Source organism: Galeopterus variegatus, unplaced genomic scaffold, assembly GCF_000696425.1.
Source record: "Galeopterus variegatus unplaced genomic scaffold, G_variegatus-3.0.2 Scaffold18054, whole genome shotgun sequence".
In the NCBI taxonomy this organism is placed as follows: Eukaryota; Metazoa; Chordata; class Mammalia; order Dermoptera; family Cynocephalidae; genus Galeopterus; species Galeopterus variegatus.
Window position 1 is genome coordinate 1 of NW_007744165.1, and position 17,235 is coordinate 17,235.

Consider the following 17,235-nt stretch of genomic DNA (forward strand, 5'->3'; position numbering starts at 1 on the left):
GGCGCACTGTAGCAGTGCGCCACCGGGCCGGCCCCTGAATTGTTCAGTTTTTATAACTTTGTAACTTTTATGCTGATTCCTTCTTTAACCCATCCCTTACATAAGTTTTAAAATTTCCCGTAGTATGTCTTTTCAGGGAAGTCTAACTTTATTGCAGAATCTACTCCTCAGAGCCAAGATGAGGCTATCTTATTTATTTCCTGGAAATTGTGAAGATTTCCACTGCTTTTTATAAATGTTGACTTTTATAAATGTTCCATGCTGTTTGAGAATTTGGGTGTAGAGGGCATATAGGGTTTGATAAATTTATTTGACTAAGTTTATTAATGGTGTTAATCTCATCTGTTTATTTTTTGACTACCTGACCTGTTGGTTTCTAAAAAAGGTAACCCCACTCTTTCCTAGGCCGGGCCCCTTCCCTCACCAAGATCACCCTTTCTCATCCCTAGAGCTTCTCTGAGGCCATAGGGTGTGTGTGTGGGGGGATCCTTTGTTCCATATCTGGCTGCTGTGGGTGGCTTTGATGCCAGAAGTGGAAGTGACTCAGGCAAAGGTGTAGACACAAAATAAATGTCTTACCCTCCATCAACCGGGGTATGACTCTAGCTCAGAGCCCACTCATTGGGTGACCTAGTGCATGGGGAAGAAATAGTGATCTGATCTGTGAATGGGGCTGGTGAATCCTAACTCAAGTGGCTGGCCCACAGTAGATTCTTAATGAAGGTCGCTGTTATAATGCAAACATGAGCTAGCCTCTACAGGGCCAGGGCTTGGGTTCTGGGTTCAAATCTTAGCCTGGTCACTTTGTTGCTGTGTGATCTTAGACAAGTAACACCACCTCTCTGGTCCAACTCCTCGTCAGACTATTTGTACATTGAAATGAGAAAACACTGACTCTCCAGCTCCCCCCACTGGCCCCAGGGATGAGGCAGGAAGGGTGAAGGCACAGCAAACACTCCACCACAGGCCAGGGTCGGATGATCTTCCTTTATACAAAGTTGATATATCTACATACACAGAGGTGGGAAAACCACCCAGCTGCTTCCGTTGGAATAAACAGTGTTGAAAGCAACGTCAGATCTGCTCTTGTACAAAGAGAAAAACTCACTTGCTTGGGGTGGGGGAATCCCATCCTTCTACTTCTGCCCCCAAACTACCCCACAGTCCCAGGGGGAATGGGTCCCTGATGCGGGGCAGCACACGGCCACTCTCACCAAAGAAGCAGGACCCTTCTGAGATAAGGAGCTCAGGCTGCCATGGGGGTGGGGTGGGCTGGGGACTGCCATCTCCTCAGTAGCGTGTCACCCCCTCCCCTGGTGGGTTCAAATCTGACGCTGGTGGGCCTGAGTCCCCCCCATTACCCCACCCTCAGAACCGTACTTGATATGTCTAAAAATGTAATTAAAAAAAAAATGAAACAAAGTAGGGGAAATAAAAAAGCAAAAAGGGAAGAAAAGCCAGGCGCAAAAAGGATGTCCCATTCGTCCATAAGCGAGGCACACTGTCTGATGACAATAAGAAAAAAAAAAGCCAAAGGGACAGCCGTGGGCCCAGCACACGCGTCTGCAAACATAACTATCACACAAGGACGTTTTCTACAGTGAAAAAATAGACTGTCTTTGAACAGAATATGAATAAGCAAAGTTGTTCTCTTTAAATTCATTGACTGACAAGTCTTTTTTGTTTGTTTCTTCTTTTAAAAAAAATGGGAAAAAAAAAATACACTATTTAAAAAAAAAAAAAAAGGAAGTGTCACAGGATACAGTTACACTGAGTTTTAAAAGAAAGCTGGATTCTGCCCCCAAGCCCAGCGCCCCCAGGCTGTAGGGCAGGGTCCCCAGGGAGGACAAGGGCTCAGTCCACGGTCTGTGCCCCACCCTCTGGTCCTGGGAGCACCCCTGTTTGCTAACCACCCCCCCACCCCCACTCCGGAACCTCTTGTTTTGGAATCAAAAGGAAATGAGGAATGTGCCAAGTATTTGAAGGCAGCGGCCGGGGCCAGGGAGGTCGCAGGGTCGGCTGGGGCCGTGCGGGGGCTTGAGGGGCTGCGTCATCCTCAGAGACTGCGCAGAAATGCAGCTGCCGCCGCTGCCTCCTGCCCTGCCCGCTGCGGGTCAGGCCTCCGAGGGTCCACCCAGTGTGGGCAGAGGCATCTGGGGCCGGTGGTGTCGGGCCAGGGGGGACCATGGCTTTAGGTTGCATAGTGGTCAAAGCTTCCGAGGTACTCCAGTGCCGCCTGGTAACAGAACTGGTACTCGTCCTGCGGGAGCAGAGGGGAACAGGGACCGTGTCAGCACCTCCCTTCTCTGACGCCTCCCAGGGCTCTCTACTGCCCTCAGGAGCAAGCCAACCTCCTCAGATGGTGTGTGTCTCTCTCTTGAAGACCCCTTCAGCCCCACAGTCCTCTCCAGAGGGAGGGGTCCCCAAATGCAGGGAGCCATGTCACACTTCCTAGCTTTTGCACGGGCTGAGCCCTCCACCTGGAATGCCCTCTCCCCTGTCCGCCTGGTGGCTCAGCAGTGTGCCCCATCAGGAACATTCCCTTCAGGGCTAGGAGTCTGTGACTCAAGCTCTGGGCCTCAGTTTCCCCATCGGGAAACTGAGTGGTTGGACTTTTAAGTTGTGTGGTCCAGGGCAGGGTCCTGGCTGAGCTATGAACTTGCTGTGACTCTAGGACTGCGAATGGACCCATCTCTGTCCACTCCAAGGGACACTACTTGGCTTTGGCCTTCAGTCAACTCTTGTTTCAAAAGGGTTGACTTGACACCTCCCAGCCCCAAACAGAAGGTGTTTGTGGACTGTCCACCTACAACAACAAACAGACTCCAGGGTGGCTGTGCCCATCTCACAGAGGAGGAAACTGAGGCCAGGCTGCCTCCCCTCCCTGTCCTGTCTTTACCTCTGTCTGCACCATGGCTGGCCGCTGGGTCCGCAGCATCTTCACTGTCTGAAAGATGTCCACCACGCCTTCATACCGCATCCGTTCCAGCACGATGCTGAGAGTGATGAAGACCCCTGTCCTGCCCACGCCGGCACTGTTGGGGTGAGCACAGCAGTTCAGGGGTGGGATGTGACTGCCTGACTCCCCGAGGACTCAAATAGCCTTAACTGGACTGCTAAAAGCCTGGGGCTGCCCTCCTAGGCCTCAGTTTCCCCAGCTGGGCAATGGACTTGACGAATCTCACCTGCAGTGGACAGAGATGGGACCATCCTGGCCAAACTGCTCCTTGGTCTTATGCACTTGGCCGATGAAGTCAATGAAGCCCTCCCCCGACTTTGGCACACCCTGTTCCGGCCAGTCTGTGAACTGAAACTGTCGGACAGTCCGGGACTGGCCGTCCTGCAATAGAGAGAAGCCCGTCTTGCTATCGACCTCAGCGGTGGCCGTGGGTGTTCTGCCTGCCACCTTCAATCCCATTCTCCATCTCCAGCCAACACCACCCTGCATCCTTCCCCATCCTCAGACCCATTTTGCCCCTTTTCCTCCACCCACTCTGATAACTCAACGTCCTTCACAATCTAATGGCACCATTTTCCTTTGAGATGCTACAACCTTATCTTCACCAGGGATGCCAACACTATCCTTCTCTACTATCCTCTGTCGTCACCAAATAATGACACCATCTTACCCAGACATTGTCCACCCCCTACCACCCAACCATCCCATTCTCTACATCTCCAATACCATCCACTGCAGCCAAGGTGACATCCAACACTACCCTTCTCTACCATCCTCCACCCTTTGCCACCCAACAGTGTACCCAGCCCTTACCCTTCCCAGTCTCATTCTCCATCACCACGATCCTCTAGCATCGTGGAGCATCGCACCACCACCCAACACCAGCATCTTCCCTCCTGCAACACCAGTTACCACCTACCACCCAACAGTGCCATCCAACACCATCACTCTGCCATCTTCCATCCTTCACAACCCAATGGCACCATTTCCTCCATCCATCACTGATAATTCATTACTGTTCACTATCTGAGGGCACCATTTTCCAGTGACATCATCCACCATCAAAATGGTGCCATCCAAGATTGTTATCCTTTGCTACCATTTGCCATCCAGTGATGCCATCTTCCCCAGATGGTCTCCATCCTCCACCATTCAACATCCTCTTCCTCTAACACCATCTTCCTCTATCTTGTACCACTGACTACTGATTGTTCTTCATCCTTTATTTTTTGAAGGTACTTCCCATTGATTTTCTTCATTCCCTACTGGCCAAACATTCTCCAATCCCATCTTCTTCCACCTACCGTTGACAAAGCATCACCTTCACTGATCCATAGTACCATGCTCGATTGGCATTCTCCATTCTCTTACATATATGGCCCATCCTTCAATCCTTTCCTCCTCCCATCCACTACCATCCTTGTTCACTACCGTCCAGCAATACCATCTCCCACCGATTCTCCAGTCCCACATTCCACCAACCCAATGGTGCCATCTTGCACCACCCACAGCACCATTACCAATGACTGCTATTCATGAATCAGACTTCACCATGTGCTGGTGTCATCGTGTCCAATATTCCACATCCTCTATCGTCTCACCCCTGCATTCTTCACTAACTTTGATCTTCCACCATGAATTTCAATCCTTTGCCACCCCACAAGACCACCTTCCATGGTTAGTCTTCAAAGGTTGCCATCTAATGCCTGCTCTTCACCCACCACCAAACACAATCCATTCTCCATCCTCATCCCTCCCCACCCAGTGGTGCCAATTCCCAACACCCAACTCTTTGTCCACCACCCTTTTTTCATTCCACAGCTCCTGTGTCCACCATCCCTCACCCTATATCCCTTGAATTTCCCTCGCCCTTTCAGTCCTCCAACACCATCCTCTATAGGATGTTGCCCCAGAGGAAAGTTCTATTCATTCCCTTTTACCTGAACCCCCTGGGGCTATGTACCTTAGTCAGCAGAGTCATGGTCACACATGTTCCAGTGGGAACATTATGGGATCTGCACAGGGACAGGACCTTCTCTTTCACCTACTTGGTAGTAGGAGTGGATAACTGGTCAACCCACTCTTCTCTCCAATGCCCAGTGCCTACTCCTATCCCAGGCCTTTACTTCTACCACCAACCAAGGGAGCCCTCCCCAGATCACTAAGGGAACACTGAGCAGCCTGTCCAGCTCAGTCCAGGTTCTGGCCCCTCCTGGAAATCTGTCCCTACACTCACCCGGGCATCTGTGACCTTGAACTCCCGCAGGATATACTGAGGCATGTTGTATTCTGCCATTGGATCCACCACGAAGTACTGGTAACGGGCAGAGCGCTCTGCTGGCCAGTACTGATGACACTTCTCCTGTCAAGGAGACGGTGGCTGTGGTCAGCCTTGCCTGAGTTCTGGCCCAGACCCCGCCCTGCCCGCTGTGGCCCCTGGCTCACCCGGCCCATCTCCCGCAGCTTGGTCAGCATCACCACGATGGTTGAGTTGTTTTCCCAGAGCATGCGCCAGAAGTCTTCCGTGGTCTCTGCCAGAGGCCCCTGCGTGGCGATGTAGGCCTTCTGCTGCCTGCAGAGTGGTGTGGGTGAACCCAGGGCCATCGGGGAGACCCAGGCCTGGAACTCACCAGATGATGCCTGGCACAGCAGGGCCAAGCCACACCTGCCACGCCTCTGCCTACTCAGGAATGTCTGGCCAGTGCACCATCCAACAATCTCATTCTACACACAGGGAAACCATCAGCCTCAGGACGAATTCAAACTCCCTGATGAAGCTGCAGAACTGTCTACTGACATCTCCTGCCTTCCTCCTCCCTCAAGTGCCATTAAACTACTTTCAGTTATTTGCCCTGGCCAACCTCTCTCTCACTTCCAGGACCGTGCACATGTGGTATCCTCTGTCTGGAACACCCTCCCCTAGGACAGGACCGTGCACATGTGGTATCCTCTGTCTGGAACCCCCTCCCCTAGGACAGGACCGTGCACATGTGGTATCCTCTGTCTGGAACCCCCTCCCCTAGGACAGGACCGTGCACATGTGGTATCCTCTGTCTGGAACCCCCTCCCCTAGGACAGGACCGTGCACATGTGGTATCCTCTGTCTGGAACCCCCTCCCCTAGGACAGGACCGTGCACATGTGGTATCCTCTGTCTGGAACCCCCTCCCCTAGGACAGGACCGTGCACATGTGGTATCCTCTGTCTGGAACCCCCTCCCCTAGGACAGGACCGTGCACATGTGGTATCCTCTGTCTGGAACCCCCTCCCCTAGGACAGGACCGTGCACATGTGGTATCCTCTGTCTGGAACCCCCTCCCCTAGGACAGGACCGTGCACATGTGGTATCCTCTGTCTGGAACCCCCTCCCCTAGGACAGGACCGTGCACATGTGGTATCCTCTGTCTGGAACCCCCTCCCCTAGGACAGGACCGTGCACATGTGGTATCCTCTGTCTGGAACACCCTCCCCTAGGAGGGTTTCTCACTCTCAGTGCTATTGACATTGGCGGCTGGATCACTCCACGGCGGGAGCTGTCCTGTGCACTGCAGAATTTGAGCAGCACACCTGGCCTCCACTCACTCAGTGTAGTACCCCTATCCAACTGCCATTGTGACAACCAAAATTGTCCCCAGACATTGCCAAAGTCCTCTGGGTGGCAGAATTTCACCAACTGAGAACCACTGATGAGGGAGAACAGATGGGACCACGTTATGGACAGCAGCCATCAGTTACATACATATCTAAAGATTCCCTCTACCCAGCCCTGGCTGCCCAGGGCTGGCAGTCTCTCCCCAGCTGTTTCCCACAAGACTGGAGGCCTCTTGAGGACAGAGATGGGATCCCTTTGGGGCCCTACAGTGACCAAGGCATGGTACCTGTAGCCGTCAATGAAGCTGGCATTGATGTAGTCAGAGCCCTCCACGCCCCGGATGGGCTGCAAACAGACCCGTGTGCTCTCGTAGGGCATGATGTTCACCAGCCGGTTCTTGAACTTGTTACAAGGCAGATTGGCACTAATGAAGCGGGATGTGTGGGCCTTGGAGTTGGCCAGACGCTGTGGGGACAAGGAGACTCAGAGACCACCTTCAGGACAGCCTCTGGCCCGGGGCCTGCTTTCTCCAGGCATGGGGAGGGCTGTGATTTTGGACAGAGTGCTAATGGTGGAAAAACAGGCAGGGGGACACCACCCCCACTTTCTAGTCCCTGTGGCTCGAGGCAACCCTGGTCTCCATATCCTTGGGCCCCTGCTCCGCCCATGACAGCCTCCATCCCACTGGCACCTTGAACTCGAGCTCCATGCCCGTGACGTGCTCGCCAGGCTCCACCTGGGCCAGCTTCTGGATGTAGGCGTAGAGGCTGCGGGCGGGCACCTCTGTGTTGCCACAGCCCACGGCCTCCAGCAGTGCCTCGTGGATGAAGCTGTACTGGTCCTCAGTCTGTACCATGTAGTTGCGCTGCGACCGCATGAGCGTCACGTGGCCATACACATCCACTGTCTTCTCTGGCTTGATCCGCTCCAGCATGGCGTCGATGACAATGAAGCAGCCTGTGCGGCCCACACCAGCGCTGCAGGGAAAGCCATGTGGCATTCAGGGGCCACAGGGAGCGGGAGACAGGAGCAGGTGGGCAGGGTGGCTAGGGTGGACGTACCTGCAGTGGACCACGATGGGGCCGGCGTCGGGTGGGTTGCAGGTCTTCACTCTCCGCAGGAAAGCCAGGAAGGGTGTTGGGTACTCAGGCACTCCATGATCTGGCCACGCTGTGAACTGGAACTGGCGGACCTCACGTTTCTCACTGGAGCCATTCTGAGAACCACAGGGACATCGCCTGTCACTGAAGCTGGCCACTCACATGCTGAGGATGCCCAAATTCATACTTCCAGACTAGCACGTCCCTGAGTACCCAACTCAGTGTCTGCCCACCCCCTGGATGTTTCCACGTGAGTCTTGCAGGGGCCTCGTACTCAACATGGCCAACACTGTGCCCAACCTTCTCCCCAAACCTGCTTCCCCATCTCAGCTGATGGCAGCTCTATCATGAATGAATCACTGTTGAGTCCCTTCCTCTCCCACATCAGCCACTACTGTCGGCTCTGTCTTCAAAGTCTATCCTAAATCCACCCACTTCTCACCCCTCCATGTAGGGTCCAGCTCCATCGTCACTCCCCTGGACCAGCACAGTCACCTCCACCCTGGTCCCCCAGCTACTGCCCTCGCCCCCCCGAGTCTGTCCCCATGGTAACCAGAGGGTGCCTGTGAGCACCTGAGTCAGATCCCATCCTCCTCTACCCACAGCCTTCCATGGTTCCCACATCCATCTGGGGAAAAGCCCAACCCGCAGCTCACAAGACCCTGCACAATCTGCCCTGTCCCCTCCCTGCCCCCCCTCACTGTGCTGCAGCCACACGGGCCTCCTCGCTGTTCCTCCAACACGCCGGGCTCAGTCCTGCCCCAGGGCCTTTGCACAGGCTGTTCCCTCCACCTGAGTCTGTTCCCTAAGATCTCCCCATGGCTCCCTCCCTAGACTCCTCCAGGTCCCTGACACATACTCTCTTCCGTTTTATTTTTCCCCTTCTACCTGTAAGATTTCTTGTCATTTCACCTGTTTGTCATCTGTATCTTGTCCACTGGACTGTAAGCACCACAGGGGCAGAACATCCTGCCTGTCTTGGACCCTGCTATATCCTAGTGCCCAGGTTGGGGCATGACACAGTACATGCTTATTATGTGTGAATGAACTGAGAAATGTTCCTCTCTCCTGTTCACCTACTCAGTTTTTTGGCACTTGGACCAAGCACATTCTTGGTGTTGACAGTGGCCCTGGCTGGGTATCAGGGGCATACTGTGGTGCCAGCAGCCCCTCCCCTCTCCATCATGACAATAATGTGTGTCCCAGACATTGCCAAATGTCCCCTGGATGGCAGAATTGCCCCAATTCAGAATCACTGATGTAGAAAAACAGATGGAACCACATAACGGACAGCAGCCATCAGTTAAATGCATATCAAAAGATTCTCTCCATCCCAGCCATGACTGCACAGAGCTGCTGGTGTCTGTCCAGCTCTGTCCTCTTGAGGGCATCTCTGGGACCCTGCTGGGGCCCCATCACACGCCTAAGCTCAGTGATGCCAGAGGGCAAGTAGATGAGGAAGACCTGGGACGTGACTGAAGGAAAGGGGGCAACAGGTTCATTGTTAAGTTGGATTCCTGCCATGGCTGGAGACAAGTGATGTCCAGTTTCTCCATCCATGAAGTGAGCTCCATAGAATGTGGTCAGCCTGGGAGGACATGCTGGGCCTTCTCTCTCCTGTGGGGAGCTCCCTGGCCAGAAGCCTGGGTACCTCTGTCTTCCCCTGACCCCTGCAGCTCCTGCCGGGGCCCTACCTTGTGCAGGGAGAATGTCCTCACGCAGAATGTGGCCAGCTCGATGGTGTCCAGCAATGTGACCTGAATGAAGCCGTAGGTCTCTGTGCCTCTATTGGGCCAGTACTGATCACACTTAATCTGCACCGGGCAAGAGAATGGGAGTGAGCGTGGGCCGGGGCTGGCCAGGGAGTCTGGGGCCCAGGGGGTCCAGGCCTCACCCGTGACTTCTCCTCCAGCCGCGTCATCATGACGATAGTGGCTGAGCGCTGCTCCCACACCATTCGCCAGAAGTCACCGAAGGTCTCAGGCAGGGGTCCCTGTGTGGCGATGTATGCGTTCTGCCGCCGGTAGCCGTCCACGTAGTTGGCATTGATATAATCACTGCCCATGATGCCTACGCCCGGGGCAAGAGGCCAGGGATCCATGGCATGCTCTGCCTTCTAGGCTGATTCCATCAAGCCTGCCACTTCCTGGAAGCTCCCTCTGACTGCCCCAAACTGTCCGCAGGTAACTGTGGGGCATGTACTTCAGTGTCTCCCCCCTGGCACTATTGCTACTGGGGCTGGATCATCTTTTGTGGCAAGGCCGTCCTGGGTACTGCGGGTACTGAGCAGCGTCCCTGGCCTCTACCTACGCCATGCCAGGAGCAGTCCCCTCTCCCAGGTGTGACAACCACAAATGTCACCGACATTGTAAATGTCCCCTGCGTGGCAGAACTGCCCGGATTGAGAACCACTGATGTAGAGGAACAGATAAAGCCATGTTAAGGACAGCAGTCATCAGTTAAACTCATATCTAAAAATGCCCAGTGGCCTCTGGCTAGAGCTGGACCAACTCAATGCCCAGAAGCAGGCCTCAGTGGTCAAGAGGAGGCATGAGGTCTGTGAGCTTCCTGTGCAGTGAGGGAGGGCAGGACGGAGCCCGGGGCCCCGCACGCTACCTTCGATGGGTTGCAGGATGACACGGGAGTGGTCATAAGCAATGACATTGGCATAGCGGTTTTTCGGCTTGTTCACTTCCAGGTTGGAATGTTCCCATGTGAACTGCTGTCCAGGATCGATGGACTGCAGAGGAAGAGGAAGTAGGTGGCTGGGTGTCAGGGTGGGTGCTCATGAGCCTGCGGGGAGCAGAGTGGGAGGCAGGGGCCAGCTCACCTCATACTCCTGGGACAGCTTGAGGCTGTCATTGGCCTTGAGGCGCTCCGTGTGCTCTGCCATGTCAGCGATGGGGATTGGTGGGTGGCTGAGCATGCCTGCAGGAAGAGCAGACCCCGCCGCACAGGCCAGTCACTGGTGTGGGGTGGGGGATAGCAGGGGCTGGGGGACTTGGGGGGGTGCTCTACAGTGTGAGTCTGCGATGGACGAGCTGCAGTTAGAAGGAGTGGCAGGGTGGGTTCAGCGTGAAGGGAAGGGTCAGGGTGGGACCCCAGGCCTGAGGATCTACAGGTGGAGAGTTCAAGGCTGCTGCTCCCGGCAGAGCCTGACACCCCTGGAGGGGGCCTGGATCACTATCTTGGCCTGTCCTGGTTCCCCCAACCCAGGTTCGCCTTGGAGGACTTCAAGCTCCCAGTGCCATATGGCAAAAAGTAGGCAAGCGGCACAGAAATGAAGCAGGTGCAGTCGCTGTGCCTTTGGAAATGCTGTCTTCGGGGCAGGGGTGGGGGCTTCACACCTCTGGAATCAGAGGGACCAAAAAACCTTCAGCTGGGTAGAGTTGAGGGATTGGAGAGCAGGGGTGCAGTACGTGTGTGTGTGTGGGGGGGGGTCCACCTCTGTCCCTGCACTCTTGTGGGGCAGGAGCAGGTGCAAAAAGCCCTTGACCTCTAAGAGCTCCTTGTCCTTTGGGGCCTCCAGGGTAGTTGCCAGAGGGAGGGGGGTGGGCTTGGCTCTCCCTTCCAGTCTACAGACCCCTGTCCTCTCCTGGGGCTCTGTGTATCAGGTGTTAAACCTTCAAGAGATTTCCAGGCAGGCTGGTAGACAGCTGCTGTTCTGAGCCTACCATGTGCCCCCTACCCTGCCCGGTGTCCCCAAGAGCTCACATCTAAGGGGTCTTCAGGGCCTGCCTGTCACGCAGGCATCTCCCATGTATATACATGTCTCCCCCACGCCCCTGCAACATACATACACGCAGATGCAACCAGCCACCTAAGGGCCCAATGGACCAGACCCCCGCCCTCCTCGAGGGGCCAGGGCAGGACAGGTGGGCAGAGGCCAGTGGGGGGAGGCTGCACGGACAGAGACAGGAGGCAGAATGGAGAAACCAAAGATGGAAACAAACAGGGAGCGAAAGGAAGCTGAGAACAGAGACAAAGGAACTAACTTTCAAAGCGAAACCCCGGCTCCCTGAGGGGGCTGCTGAGGCCTGAATCTGCAGAAACAGCAAACAATAAATAAATGAAAACACGCAGGGGGGGCCCAAATCCCCCACCCCTTGCTGGCCGGCAGATGCAAAGGGCTGAGCAAGTTCAACAACGAGGGACACACAGCTGCCTGGACCCCAATCTGAGAACCAATGGGAGTTGCTAACTGGGTATACCTCCAGCTGGATGACAGCCAGCTCTGGCCTTTACTGCGACTCCAGGAAGACCCCAAAACTATAGGCTCTTTTGTACACATGCCCCCCAGACCAGCCTAGCCTTGGGTCCCCTGTTGAGGTCAGTGGAGGAGATTTTTGGGGAAAGAGGATGCAGGATGGTGAGGGAGAAACTGGACAGTAGGGGAGGGACATATGGGCCTGTGCCATAAGCTTTAAGGAGGGCAGCAGCCATCAGTTAAATGCACATTTAAAAATCCACATTTGAATGGAAACAGAACTGACATAAGCTAGTCCAGAGATAGATGAGAGCACATTAGGGTGACATATGAGACTGCATGATCCCTTCAGGAGACTGCAGCCATCGATTAAATATACATGTTTAAAATCCACATTTGGATGGAAACAGAACTGACATAAGCTAATCTAGAGACAGAAAAGAGACGAATGCATGTTAGGGGTGACATATGAGACTCTGCATAATCCCTTCAGGAGAATGCAGCCATCAGTTAAATACATATTTAAAGTCCTTATTTGGATGAGAATTGAAGTGACATAAGCCAGTCCACAGACAAGAAAGAGAAGAGAGTATACTAGGGGTGATATATGACACCTTGGATGAGCCCTTCAGGAGGACTGCAGCCATCAGTTAAATATATGCAGTCAAAATCCTCATTTTAATGGAAATGGAAGTGACATGAGCCAGCCCAGAGACAGAAAAGAGAAGAGAGTACATTAGGAATGGCATGTGATGCCAGGCATGAGCCCTTAAGGAAGGACTGCAGCCATCAGTTAAATACAAAGGTTTAAAATCTCCATTTGGTTGGAAACAGAGTTGATGTGAACCAGTTCAGAGATAGGAACTAGAGACCAGGTGCAGGCAGAGGGACAGATGCAACCATGCTGTGAATGCTGTGAGCCTATAAGGAGAACAGCAGCTGTCAGTTAAATTAAAAATTCCCTATTTGGTTAGAAGCAGCTGGCATGAGCCCATTACGAGAGAGAAGATGGGGGAGTCTGTGAATCATTGGACACAAAGATGATCAGGGGTAAGATCCTGATTCAGTTATCCTGCCAGGCATAGCAGGTGACTTTAGCTGAGTCCTGTTATCTACAGGGAACCATGGAGAGGCTGGGAGACCATGAGACCCTGTAGCGATGGAGGGAGAGGTGCAGGGCATGGGGAAGGCCTAATTTCTGTGCCTCACTAGGGACACATCCCAAGAGAGTACTGTGGAAAATGTCCAAGGATAAACCTCAACTCCCACCACTGAGAGGCCTTGAGACAAGATGTAAACAGTAGCATAGCTCTTTCTGTCAAAAGAAATGAGGGTTTTTTTGGTGTGTGTTTTCTTGGTTTTTGTTTCTGGATGTTCTTTAGGCTCCCGGAAAGGACAGCAATCATCAGTTAAATGTAACTTTAAAAAGCCTCACTCAGTTGTAAGCAGATCCAACCCATGAGTCTTGCAAGCCCAGATCCACAAAGGGTGGGAGGTCTTTGGGAATAAGGAATTTAACTGCACCAAGCATAGTTCAGAGGGGGCAGATGAGGGTCCCCCAAGGTGGCGGCTTTCTCTTTTCCTCCGCTACCTCCCCCATTAAAGTCCCCGGCATCAGGGATAAGCACATACCTGGAGTCTGGAAGTTAATACGTCGCATTTCCACGGGGTCCTTGGGGTGGTGGGGGGCGAGGTCGGCATTGTTCAGGAGGCATTTGGTGCGGGGCTCTGAGTCCTTGCGCTTACTTCATGGAGAGAAAGGAGAGTCCCCTGAGTACACGCATGTGTAAGATGCACGCACACATGTGTGAACACAGTTTAGCCCCCATGCATGTGCAGCAGGAGAACCGTGTACACATACAACGGGTTTCCAGGACCATGCGTGACCACAGAGGCAGCCTGCTGGAGCAGCCAGGTACCCCTTACCCTGTGGGTGCAGCACCCCCACCTGCCCCCTCTTTGTCCCCCTGCATTAAGCCTCCAGGGACAGGGCCAGTTCTTACCTGTCGGGTTTGCTGCTCCCGAAAGCACAGGCGAGAAGGGGGGAAAAAAAGAAAGGTGAGGGCGTGCTGGCCATAAGAGCCCATAAGAGTGGCTTTCTTAACCTCTCTGAGCTTTGGTCTCCTCCTCTGGAATATGGGGTTCATCCTGCCTCCTTGGCTCCCACCACAAGGAGGCATGTCTGAGCCCTTCCTTCCTAAGCTGGCACATACCCCACGGGGCCACTATAATTACTATTATCATCAAACTGCACAGAGGTAACCTCTACCCCAAACCTTGCTGAATTCGGTGTTGGGGTGAACAGGGGGAGCCAAACCACTGGCCTGTATTGAACCCCAGCCCTGCTATTCCCCAGGCTGTGTGACCTCGAGTGGCTTAACCTCTCTGAGCCTCAGTTTCTCCAGGTGTACCACAGAGGCCTTCAGGGACGATCCCCTGAGATGACCCTTTCCAGACCCTTCCTCCTCTTCCAGGAAGCCCTCCCTGCTGTCAAGTGGAGGGTGCAGGGGGCTCACTTCTTGTAGAGCAGAATGGCGATAACAATGCAGATGATGAAGACCACAGCCAGCACGGGCCCGATCACCCAGATGAGCCCCTCCTCGCCGTCCACGATGGGCTGAGGGTCTGGGTTATCCAGCTGGAAGGGGTCTGAGAAGGGACTGGCTGCAAATGTCTGCAGGAACAGGGGGGGCCTCCGTTAGTGCCCATCCTCCTTGTGGGGGCCGGATGGGTCTTCCTCAAACAGAAACCTGTCCCCCTCCCTGTTCTAAATCTTCCTATGGCTCCCAAGAATCCTGACCCTAGTGATCTGTATGGCCTGGTCCCTGCCGATCTTTGCTCTCTCTATTCCCTCCTCTGCCCCAGCCACCCTGAAATCCTTTGTTTCTCTTGCACCTCCACACCTTTGTACATGCAAATCCTGGGATGCCTTCTCTTTGTTGAACTCCTACTCATCCTTCAAAGCCCCAGCTCCAATGTCCTTTCTCTAAGAAGCCTTCCTCAGGATTTCCCCAACCCCAGTCCTCCCCTCTGTCCAGCTTCAATCATAGAGAGGTGAGAGGGTCTTTGTCTGGCTTTGAGGTCGGGGCCCCAGGGGCTGAAGCCTCTTTGGGGTCTGCCTCACTCACAGGCTGTCTCTGGATATGTGCACACAGCACTCAGCACTTACAGGCTCGCTCTTCTGTAGCACAGCAAGCACAAAGAGAACATATCGGTGGCCAGGCTCCAGACCCCGGTTGTCAAAGCCACCGTACTGCTTCTGGTCACCAGGATGGAAGGTGGGTGGCAGAACGGAGAAGCGAGCTGCAATGTAGGGCCGGGGCACCTCCAGCTGGCGCGAGTGCCGCAGGCTGCGCCTCTGCAGCCGGGAGATGTCTTGGATGAGCTATGGGAACAGAGGTGTGGGTGGCTCAGAGTTCAGCTCGGAGTAACTGAGCACACAGAAGCTGGGACATGTCTGGGCCCTGCAGGCTGGGCCCCAGGCCCTCACCTCCTCCAGATCCATGTCCTCTGGGCTACCTAGTGGGGTCAGGAACTGGCCTCCACGAGACTTGCGCAGTGGCACCATCACAATGAAGTAGCTCCTATCGGGAGATGGAAGAGTCAGAGGGGGGCTGTCTACAGGCATGCTACAAGGGGGTAAGCAGAAATCTGTCTCACGAGTCTTCTTTTCTGTTCATACAATGGGCCCATTCCACTATGCCCCAGCCAGAACTGACCGCAGGTCGTGACTCAAGCCTCAAGGCCTCCGATCACACTGTGCCTTCTGCCTAGAAGGCTTCCCGCATGCAGGTCTAGCTGTCATATTCCTATACATCCTTCAAAGCCCCAGCTTCAATGCCCACATATTCTTATAATCCTTAATTTTTCTCTGCCTCTCAGGAACAGTCCTCTCTTCACCACTGGGGACTCCCAGCTCTGGAGTCTGGAAGCTGAGAACCAAATCTCAGGGGCCCTGGCATTGTCCAGTGGAGGGTCAGGCATATGGGGGTGTCAGGGAATGTGGCAGGAGCCATTATAAGGGCACATTTAGTGATAATAGCCCACAGGAAGCACTGAATCTTTAGGACAACCCCACGAGCTACGGCTGATGTTATCTCTGTTTTATAGACAGGCAAAGAAACCGAGGCACAGAGAGGTTACGTGTCTTGCCCCAGTCACACAGCTGGCTGATGGGGGTGAAAGGGAATCTAGGGGTGTGGGAGAGCATACTGGACAGGCACGGGGCTCTGGCCATCGGGCAGATAAACCATGATGAAGCCATCGGCGTCAGGCTTAGGAGCGACGCTGGGTTTGCTGCTGAGCAGGTTGAAGGCGGTCCAGGCGGTGACCGTCTGCTGGAGGCCACCCAAGCTGCTGCCGCGATTGGTCAGCACGAAGTTGTAGAAGGTGTGAGGTTTGAGGTGTGTGATGAGTTTCTTCGTGGTGCGGCCATCCACGTCCAGTGTGAGCCCGTTGTACTGGATCTGCAGGCCAAGGCTGGCTCAGTGGGGCCCGATGGGGCTCAGGCTGAACCCCCAACTCTGACTGGGCCCTGATCCTGCTGAACCCTGACTCTAGCTGAGGCCTCGGCCCCAACCTGGGCCCCCGACCCTAGACTATGCATCAACTACAGCAGAGCCTGACCCCAGGTGGAAACCCAACTCTGACTCAGTGCCAATCTTCACTAAGCCCTAATGCCAGACTGGGCCTTGAGCCCACTGAGCCTTAATTCCTGCTGATCCCAACCCCAGAATGACCCCTGACCCCAGAGTGAACTTCAGTTCCACCTGAGCCCCAACCCTGCGTTCTGATCCCAGGCTGAGCCTCAACTCTGAATCCTAATCCTGACTGAGCCTTGATCCCAGACTGAGCCTCAATCCCAGGTAAGCTATAATCGAAGGATAAGCCACCACCAACTCCGATTCCCAATCCCACCACCAACTCTTTTTCCCAATCTTGGGCTTCAACCCCAGATCCTCGATCTCAGCTGAGCCCCAGTTCTCACTGAACCCTGATCTGAGAGACTCAGCACCAACCCCAGACTGAGCCCTAACCCCAGCCGAGCCCCTGCCCGCATCCACCTGCTGGCCAGGTGGTCACACCTTGTAGGGCGTGGGTGAGTTGTAATTATCGGGGAACTCCCAGCTGAGCAGAACGGACGTCTTCATGATCATCTTCACCTTGAAGTTCTTGGGAGAGACTGTGCAGGCAGCGGCCGAGCGGGGAGAGAGAAGAGAGGCCCCGTGAGTGGCTGGCGTGGGGAGGGTCGGGGTGGGGTGGGGCGGCCCAGGCGCTCCCTGTGTCTGCTGTGCCCGTGCCCGTGGCCTTCCTGCCTGGCCCTGGCCCGGCCCTGCCTGCCCTGTCCCAAGTCCCTGCTGTGGGAGACGGCGCAGGCT

General features: G+C 54.5%; 1 protein-coding gene across 2 annotated transcripts; it reads right to left on the reverse strand.

The window, feature by feature from the left end:
* Positions 1–968: 968 nt before the first annotated feature.
* Positions 969–17,185, reverse strand: LOC103582828 (receptor-type tyrosine-protein phosphatase S-like). Of its 2 annotated transcripts, XM_008564312.1 has the most exons (20): positions 16,942–17,185; positions 16,070–16,323; positions 15,348–15,441; positions 15,027–15,242; positions 14,374–14,531; positions 13,861–13,872; positions 13,490–13,602; positions 11,646–11,693; positions 10,481–10,578; positions 10,267–10,390; positions 9,545–9,720; positions 9,345–9,464; positions 7,612–7,766; positions 7,242–7,527; positions 6,837–7,015; positions 5,405–5,531; positions 5,196–5,321; positions 3,186–3,340; positions 2,900–3,035; positions 969–2,260 (listed from the first exon to the last, which is right to left on the reverse strand). In XM_008564312.1, the coding sequence occupies exons 1-20, from the start codon at positions 17,011–17,013 to the stop codon at positions 2,192–2,194; spliced, it is 2,718 nt and encodes a 905-aa protein (XP_008562534.1). In that variant the 5' UTR covers positions 17,014–17,185; the 3' UTR covers positions 969–2,191. The 2 variants fall into 2 exon arrangements, with proteins under 2 accessions (XP_008562534.1, XP_008562536.1); XM_008564314.1 differs by lacking the exon at positions 11,646–11,693.
* Positions 17,186–17,235: the final 50 nt, after the last annotated feature.